The 9,915-nt window shown below is 36.8% G+C and overlaps 1 protein-coding gene across 1 annotated transcript; it reads left to right on the forward strand.

Moving 5' to 3' along the window:
• Nucleotides 1–1,877: 1,877 nt before the first annotated feature.
• Nucleotides 1,878–9,218, forward strand: ccsapa (centriole, cilia and spindle-associated protein a). Its single transcript, XM_058639513.1, has 4 exons — nt 1,878–1,998; nt 4,521–4,890; nt 5,488–5,807; nt 6,392–9,218. Exons 2-4 carry the CDS (start codon nt 4,563–4,565, stop codon nt 6,605–6,607), a joined length of 864 nt encoding a protein of 287 aa, XP_058495496.1. The 5' UTR covers nt 1,878–1,998; nt 4,521–4,562; the 3' UTR covers nt 6,608–9,218.
• The last annotated feature ends 697 nt before the right edge of the window (nt 9,219–9,915 follow it).

The following is a 9,915-nucleotide window of genomic DNA, read 5'->3' on the forward strand; positions in this document are numbered from 1 at the left end:
TCCAAGAGCTTTTTTCTAGATCTAATCCTGAAAGATGCAAATTCATCCATTACATTACATTACATTACATTACATTACATGTCATTTAGCAGACGCTTTTATCCAAAGCGACTTACAATAAGTGCATTTAAACATTTGGGTACAAATAAGAGCTAGAAGTAAGTAAGAGCTTCAAGTAAGCCAAACTATGAAGTGCTAGTCATAAGTGCGATGTATACGTTTTTTGTTTTTTTTGTGTCGGTGTAAGTGGCCACAAGGATGGATTGATTTTCTAGGGGGCGCTGTGGAGACCTGTGTGACCCTGAGTGCTGCTGCTGACCGATGTGTCAAAATTGGTCAGACTAAGGTTTTTGAGCGAGTTACTTCAGTCTTGTTTTTAGTGACTCGCTCTGTCTCGCTTTGTGTTGCCACACTTGTTGTTCCTGATCTGTCCACTGTGTGTCACACTACTGTTATGATAAATCTGTCTGTTTGTGTTTCCGCACTTGCCAATATGACCAACAGAGGCCGACAGAGGCTTGTTGTGTGAACGGGGTCAAGTCTGCCACCTCTGGTTTCCTGTTGTTGTTTTTTTGGCAAACTGTTATGTTTGGCCACTGGGGGACGCTCTGTTCAAATGTGAGTATTTACACATAGCCATCATCAAGCTCGGCTATTATCAATCACAGCAAGTTTGGTTCAGATCGGACCTTTTATGTTGCAGTTCTTATGTTTGAGGAAAATAATAATTGGGGGGCATGAAACAGAACTCGCACCCTTGTGCCTGCCCCGTGTGACTTTCACTGAAGCCGTTGATAACTTTTAATCCTTATGTTGTTTGGAGTGACCTGACAAAATTTGAAGTTGACTGAAGGAAAGCTGTCGGCGCTATCATGTGTGCATCGTCGTTTGATTCAAAATGGCTGCCTTCCCGCCTTGATCTACAGGTGAGAACCACCTGATTCTGAATGTGACCAAGACCAAGGAGATGGTGGTGGACTTCAGGAGGAAGAGGACAGCTCCACAACCTTTGAGGGTACTGGGGGAGGACATTGAGATGGTGGAGGAATACAAATTCCTTGGTGTGAGGCTGAACAACAGACTGGACTGGAAGGCTAACACCGGTGCTGTGTACAGGAAGGGGATGAGCAGGCTCTTCTTTCTGAGGAGGCTGCGATCGTTTGATGTATGCAGCAAGATGTTGGAGTTATTTTACCAGTCTGTTGTGGCCAGTGCACTGTTCTTTGCTGTGGTGTGCTGGGGGAGCAGCATTGGAGCCGGTGAAACTAACAAACTCAACAAACTGATTAAGAAGGCCGGCTCCATCATCGGCTGCAAACAGGACACCGTGGAAACGGTGGTGGAGAGGAGGATGCTGAATAAACTTTTTTCCATCATGGATAACACCGATCATCCTCTCCACCACATCCTCCAGGCCCAGGAGAGCACATTCTCCAAGAGATTCAGACAGCTCCGCTGTCACAAGGACAGATTCAGGAAGTCATTCCTGCCATCAGCCATCAAAACTTACAATAACTCTCTGTAATAGTACAAAAAAAATACTGCTCATTTGCACAATGCACATTTTCTACAGCATGACATTGCACTCCATTATTATTGCACTTTTTTTTTCTCACTGTTGCACATTTTACATTTTTTGTTTATAATATTTGTTTGTATTGCTGCTATGTTAAAACAATTTCCCCGTGGGGATGAATAAAGTATTTCTATTCTATTCTATTCTATTCTACAGATACACGTTTGCAATTCACACTCAACAAAAAATACTACACCCGCCACTGCTCACTCTGGTCTTCATATATAGTTATTAGGTTACTTGAGCTTTATTTTGAAAGCGCTGACCGGAAGCTGTGTTCGGTGTCCGGTGCGAGCTCCGCTGCTTGACGCTGGGTGTTTGTCAGTGACAGAAGCGGAGCGATGCTCGTCGTGTGACCGCGGTCCTGCTGCGACTGTTTTGGACCTGAATCCGGACCATACCCCCCATGGAACCAGGTCTCAGTGAGTACGCACGAGTGTGACTGTAAAACCCTGCCGGCCCAGAACCGTTTATACTGAACACATTTAAACGGTTCCGTGAACACCAGCAGCACCGGAGCCTGTTTTTACTCCGTTTCTCTCTAATTAAAACCCTTGAATTTACACAATTAATCCGGAACGGACACAAACCGTCTTCATCTAGTTTAATTATACGGAATGAGCTTATTTAGGGACTTCAAATTGAACGCGTACGAAGGAGATCAATAAATGAGATATTATATTTAGCTCCTAAAACGATGACACGCGTTGTCCCGTGTTTGTCCCGCATCACATTTGGTCCGGGTCAAAGAAATGAATCATTAATGAAGTTAGTTTGGATTAAAATTAACGTGTGTGTGTGTGTGGGGGGGCGGTCTGTAGTAAAACCTCACTGCAACAGGTGGGCGGGGCCTACAGGTAGACCACACCCAGTTTATATTTCCATACTTTACCTTTTTCTATCAAGTCTTGTTGACCTTTGACCCATTTGTTGGTCTATTCAATTAAATTCAACTTTATTTATCAAAGCGCCAGTTTACAACCAACATGATTGAGTAAGTGAATGTGTGTGTGTCGGGGCTTCAGGTGTTATTTTCACACTGAACATTTTGTATGAATGAATTGAATGATTTCTTTGTTTTTACGAAGCATGTATTTTTTATTATCATTATTAATAAAATAAAACCACTCAAACGGATGAATCTCATGAGCTCCTGGGGTTATTCCATCAAGCAGGCTAAAGGCAAAGCCAAGTTTAAATTGCCAAGTCTGGATAATATGTGTGAGAATTCCGTTCCATCAAAGAGGCTGAGATTAGCCCCAACTCAGTAACCATGGAAACTATGACTCTGGCTAAGCCTCAACCATGGCTAAGCCATAACTGTGGCTCAGGTTTCTGTTCCATCAATCTGAGCCTCAACCCTGTTCCACCAAGGTGGCTAATGTGAATGCCAGCCATGTAACCATGGTAACTTATGCTGCCGGGCAAACCTGGTCTGTAGCAGGCTAAAAGTGAAGCATAGCACCATCTATGATCAAAGAATGTCCAATAGACAGAAACAGAGACACACAACTGTCATGGAATGATAAAATAATATGTAAAACATAAAATATATAATCAAATGTAGTAAAGAAATGATTTATACTAATAATTATATATTATATACAAGTACATGAAAGAACATTATCCCCAAAATAAAATATAATAAAAAATAAGACACAAATAAATACTAAACGAATTAGCAAAAAAATATAATAAAAGGAAATTGAGGCATTGAAAATCAAAGATTGAATATGAACACCAAACCACAATTAGATGATTGATTTGCTGTCACCTGCATTCACTTACTGTAATAAGGGTCCTCGTCTCCATTGAATTGCTTGATTTGCTAAATGATTCTAGATAAATAATCAATAGATCTGTCATATGATTATTTCCTATAGAATGATAACCAACATTGCATTTCTTCATGTAATAATCTAACATCAATTGTATGATAAATGTGATGAGTCATGTAAAATACTTTGATTAAATGTAGCCTATTATTATCAAAAATGTAGGCAAGGCTACTTTATATAGCACATTTTAGCACAAGGTGATTCAAAGTGCTTTACATAAAATAAGATGAAAATACAACAATTCAACATATAGCATCTGGGACAAAATACAGAAGTAGCACAAATACAGCATATAAAAATGACAGGCTTAAATGAAAATGATATCAATTCTATACAATTGGCCATGCAGGAAATAAATGAAAGCTATCCCATCGATTTGCATAACAATCAGTTGATAAATGTGATGAATATCACTTTCTAACATTGCTACTAGGGCTGCCAAATGATCAAATATGGAGAATTTCACATAAATTGCAGTGAAACAATAATGCTATTTTGATTATGTTCATATGAATGTTACTTATTAGGGCTGTCTTTTTGTTCTTTGGGGATTTTCCTTTTCATTTTAGGGCTTTGGTTGCATTAATAGGTCCACATAATTGATTAGTTTAAAACAAAAACCATCAAGAAATCAATTGGTAGATTATTGTCTCCATATATTTTGTCCCTTTGATGGAGGATTTATATAACATGATGATGCTGAAATACTTCATTTTCTTTGTCACTTACGCATTCAGCCTGTCGCCAATATTCTGCCACACCACATCCCTCGCTTTATTGATTGCCGTGGTATTGCCCTTCTTTCAGATTATGTGGCTGTAATCCTCATATACCTCCATGAGGAGGGTTTGCTCTCTGCACGTTCTTTTCCTCTTGCTTTTCGGCATTTTTTACAGTTTTCGCACTCGACTAGAATGGGCTTTTTATTTTCCCTGTGGGCGTGCACAAGTTGAGGCTTGACTAAGCGTCAGGTGGAGCCAGCTGGTTTCACTTGATGGAACGACTTGGAGCTAGATTGGGAAGTGGAGCTTAGTCAAGCTTCAAGCTTACACCTAAGTCTGGCAATTCTTAGCTACGTTGATGGAATACCCCCCTGTTTTCCTCAGTGATCACAACAAACAACAACAACAACAGCAACAAGTGGAACCATGGTGACCAAGAAAATCCGGACCGAGTACATGAAGAAGTTCAAAGATCCGAGGTGGGAGACGTTTTCCAAATGTTACGAGGACTCCCTGAAGTACCGCCTGACCCGCCGGGTCATGGAACACTCCCACAATCCCTGGTTCTGGGAAGGCTGGGAGAGCCGCTCCGACTCGAGCGGCTGGTCCACGCCCAGGCTGACCCGGAACAGAGTGTCTCCTCTGTCCCTCCCGCCGCCACCGTCCTGCGAGGTGAAGCAGAGGTTGTGTGAGCTGGTGAGCGGTAATGGAGCAGGACACGCCCCCGCCGCGGTGGAGCAGGACGCTGCACCAGGTGAGGAAATGTGTGAAATGAACCTTTATTGACCCACACACACACGTGTACTCATGTATGATATATAATAATATCGTCACTAATCTGAACCTTTGCCATAATTAAAGATAAAGAAAGTGTGGATTTTAAACAAATATAAAAACTAAATAAACTCACACTCCAAGAAAATTATAACTATTTCAATAAAATCTAAATTTAATTTTTTCACAGATTGATTTTTTTTCCTGAGTAATAATAATAATAATAATGATAATAACAATTATTATAATAATAATTATAATAATGATAATAATTGATATAATAACCTTTTCAATGTTTTATATAGAAGACCAAAACTGTCATGATTAAAAATGAATGAATGAATGAATAAAAACAATAATAAGGAAAGAAATGTGTGAATTTAAATATGTTTGTTAACTTCAAATAAAAGTTTTAAAGTTTAAAAGTTAAAAGTTTAAAAAAATAAATAAATCAGAAAAAGAGACGTATTTTAATAAAAGAATGAATTTTTCTTTTTTCTTTTTTTTGTGAAGTAAAACAAAGAGTGGTTTTTACTTTTGAATGATTGTATTTATTGATTTAAATTCGTGTTTGTAGAGAACGTGTCGAGTGAAGCGAGCGCAGCTTCAGCCACAGAGGACACGCCCTCTTCTGACGCAGGGGACACGCCCTCTTCTGACACAGAGCCAGCCGATCCCGCGCCCAAGCCACGCTACCGTTGCCGCCGCGTGCCACGCTCTGAGCCGGGAGGTTCGGACAGTTTCCATGACGACAAACAACCAGCCGTCGCCCGGAAACCTCCCAGAGCCAAGAGTCAACCTGCGATCGGCAGCAAAGAAAAGGCGAACCGGAGTCTGACTGGAAGACTGGACTGGACTGAGAGACAGAAGGACGTCAGGAGGACAAACAACCAGCAGGTGAGGGACAAAGACACACACAGACAAACGTTTTGTTTTTCATAAAAAATCTAAAAATGCATTTTTCTAATTGATATGATTTGAGTTCAAAAACGTGATCATAATTTTGTTTGTAAATTCATAAACTTAATAAAAACATTTAATTAATAATTATTTAATAAACATTTTGCCTGTATAGCTTACATTTTCAAATTTTGATCATAGTTTTTTTTTCTTTTTCAAATGCTTGAGTTTAACTCTTGAATCTTGAATGTTTATTGGATCTTTATTGACAAAGCACTTTTCAGACAAACGTATATGATGCAACATTCTGAATTTTTAACACAATAAAAGCACAACATTTGCTCCACATTTTCTTTCTTTTCGTTTTTTAAACAGAATCAATCACTTTTCTTTGTTCTTGGATTTTCTTTTTACATTTTTCAACGTTTGAAACGTGGACAATCGTTAGAGCTGCTCGTCACATGACACCAAGAAACCCTGCAACATGAATAAATAAATACACAGAGGTGTCGTGTTGTCTCTCTGTCTGTCTCTGTCTCTCTCTCTGTCTTTCTCTCTCTCTCTCTCTCTCTGTGTTACAGAGCGTCGCGGCGGCCGACGCTGGTGTCGAGCCTCGTGTTGAGTCTGACAGGAGGCGGGGCCATGGCGGGCGGGGCCCAGGTGAGCGAGGCCCAGGAGAGCGTCGTCGTGCGCGGTCAGCTGACCTGGAGAAGGTGCGGCGCTCACAGCTGACGGTGGCGGTGGATGAGCGCTGGACGACCGAGTACATGCGCTGCTTCTCTGCTCGACTCAGGTAGAGAAGAAACTCCGCCCCCAAAACTTCAAATAACCCTAATAATCATCATGTGACCTCTCAGACGACTACATTACCCAGCAGCTTCAGAGTGTGCTTTTAATGTTTAATAAAGTGTGTGTGTGTGTGTGTGTGTGTGTGTGTGTGTCAATGTTTCACAACGTTAGCTTGTTACAGTTACCATGACGACAGAATGAACTCTTTATGAACTTTTATACACAAATACAAACATAACTGTTATAATGTTGTTCACTTATTTTGATTTTGTTTAATAAGATTTTCACGTTTGTGACGTTTGTGAAATTTAAAACTCTTAAAAAATATAGAAAAGAGAAAAGATTTATCTCATGAAATTAGAATGGGAGGTATTTTCAGAGTAAAAGCTGTATTTTCACTGTGCTACTTTTATAATATTAATATCATAAAATGAGATTAATGATTGATATTTGTGGAGTGGCTTTTGTACGGACGACCAAACATGCCATTATTTCATTTTCAGGAAAAACATTTATCCGCGAGAAAAAAGAAGAGTAAAGAAACAAACTTTTTCAATTTTTAAATTTAAGATGTTTTGAGTCTAGATTATTTTGTAACTATGGCAGTGTTGGTTCTCCGTACTTTACGTCAAATTTAAGGCAAAGATGCGAAAAAATAGTGTTCACTATAGTGTTTTAATATAAAACTGAAAAATGTATTTAAAGTTTTATGAGTTGTTTTTTAAAATAACGCTAGCGTCGCTAAATCGTGTCGTAAGAAATGGACAAAAAATACCCACGTTAGTGTTGTAAAAACACGCAGAAAGACGCTTTTAATTCAATAACATAATTATTACAAAACAAATGCTTGTATAAAAAATCAATCGTCAAATTTTCTTATAGAAAAATAGTTTATTTATATCAAAATAAAAACAGAAATATATAGAAATTGTTCGATTAGTTTTGTTTTTAAAATTGAGTTTTTTCCAGAAAATAAATTAAATAAGAAACACGATATTTGTGTTTGTTGAGTCATGCTTACAAAAACAAGAATTATTATTTTAGTTATAAATTAAGCTGCTGATTGTTATTTTTCTTATTAGATTATCATAAAAAATCTGCGTCAAAATGGTTCTAAAATTCACAGAAATCCTGATAAGGTTTAGTCGTTTAAATAAAACCTTTTTTTTACAGTGTAGATTGTACGCATATTATTTAGTGAAAGCTAACAGAAAAATACATAAGTGGAAATTTCAGACAAATTTCTTCATTTGTGACGATGAAAATCAATTTACAACGTAAAAAAAAGACAAATATTTGACACAAAATAAACCTTTTTAAATAAACTAACTAATAAATGCTAATGATATCATTTTAAGTCATATTTTGCAAACATGACTGCAAAATGTTGACCAAACAAAAAAAATGTGTCAAAAATTACATTTAAATCAATATTTTACGTTCAATTCCTCGTATTTTCCGAAATTTTGTTTAGTTTCAATTAAAAAACACGAATGAGTTCCCACGAAACTGTCTGCGTAAAAAGGTCAAAACTTTGTGTGTTAATTGTCGTAGTGAACAATCTTTTTCTTTTTCGTGTTGACGTCGCTAAAGATTGTTAAAAGAAACGAGCGCTAATAAACACGATTTAACGTGTACGTTTTTATGAGTTTACATCAAATAAAAAAACACCAGCTAAACCTCTTTAAACTGAATGAGCAAAACTATTGATTTATTGTTTCTATTTTAATTTATTTAAAATGACATTTATTTACATTTATTAACGTTTTCCTTCTTTTCCACGATCTTGAACCAAAATTGAAACAAAATCCTTTGGGTTAGCATTTATTAGCATTTATTAGCTTTGCTTGTTTGTAATTTATGGTCTGTATCTATGGAGAGCCAAAAAAGGGTCATAATTAAAGTAAATAAATGAATGAATAAATGTAATAATAGTTATAAAGAAAGAAATGTGTAAATTATTTATGTATTTATTAATATGTTCATTTATTCATTTCTAATTATGGCAGTGTTGGCTCTCCGTATATCACAGGTGATGTACGGAGGGAAAACAAGGTCATATTAAATTCATTCTCACATGAAACACTTATTTTCTATAATTACGATTAAATAAATACAGCAAATATTATCTGTTTATGCAGAAGTCGTCATATAAATACATATGAACGTAAAATATTTTAAGTCTTAGTTCACTTTGTAAAAAAAAGAAAAAAAGAGATCAAATTTTTAAAAAAAGGCACAAAATATGGACCAAAGTAAGAAATATGACCTTTGAACTTTATTCTTTCTGCTGCTTTCATTGAACTTTGCTTTTGAAATGTGTGTAACTTTAATTTGTTGTTTGATTTATATTTTTGACAGATTAAAACTTTATTTAAATGAAATAAAAGCATGTTAACCTTCATAAAATGTTACATTTAAGTAAGAATCAGCTGCTGAAACTGGTTTAAATGAGATTTCAGTCAAAAATCACCTCAATATTAAAATGATATTTACGCTTTACTAATGGAAGATTTTTGTGTGTTTTTATTGATCACTTTAAATAAAGAAAAATGTATCCCACATCTGAATAATGAATGTGTTTGTTACATATTTCTATATTTTCATTCACTGTGTGTAAATCAGACTTGAATAAAAATCATATTAAATAAAAATCGTATTACAAAGTTTATTTTCACTCTCTGGTGTTTTATTTGATTCATATCAGATTATTAGAATTTTAAATGAACACTTTTAAACACAAGTTGACTTTGATGTTTTGTATCATTTAAACTTGTAATTAAATACAAATAAATAAGGTTTTTCTTAAACAAGGTCAAAACAGATTTTAGTCAGTTTAAGTTTCTACGACGTCTACGTCACATGATCACGTGATCGTGTCTGTACGTCACACGATCGCGTCTTTATCTCACGTTTGTCACGTTTGTATATCACTCACTCTCCCACACCAAAGTCCACAGAGAAAATCAGTGATTTTAACGTCACACAAACACTGCTGCCTCCATCACTGAGTTCAAATGTCTGATTTTGTAAAATGTGTCTTTTTAAATCCTACGTTCAGATTGACCTCAGTGACACAAAGTGACCACATGAGGCAGCAGAGGACCAGCAGCTAAAATCACAGATTTTTTCTATGGCCTTTGGTGTGGGAGAGTGAGTGCTTTACAAAAAGTCTGTCTAACAGTGAAATAAAGACGTGATCATGTAACGTAGCGATCATAGACTGTGTGAACCATCAACCATTTAAAGGTCAGGGGTAAAGGTCGTCTCACACACACACACACAGAGCATCGAGTCTGGGCTGAAGCGTTTACCC

This window comes from Solea solea, chromosome 10 (genome assembly GCF_958295425.1).
Source record: "Solea solea chromosome 10, fSolSol10.1, whole genome shotgun sequence".
Classification (NCBI taxonomy): Eukaryota; Metazoa; Chordata; class Actinopteri; order Pleuronectiformes; family Soleidae; genus Solea; species Solea solea.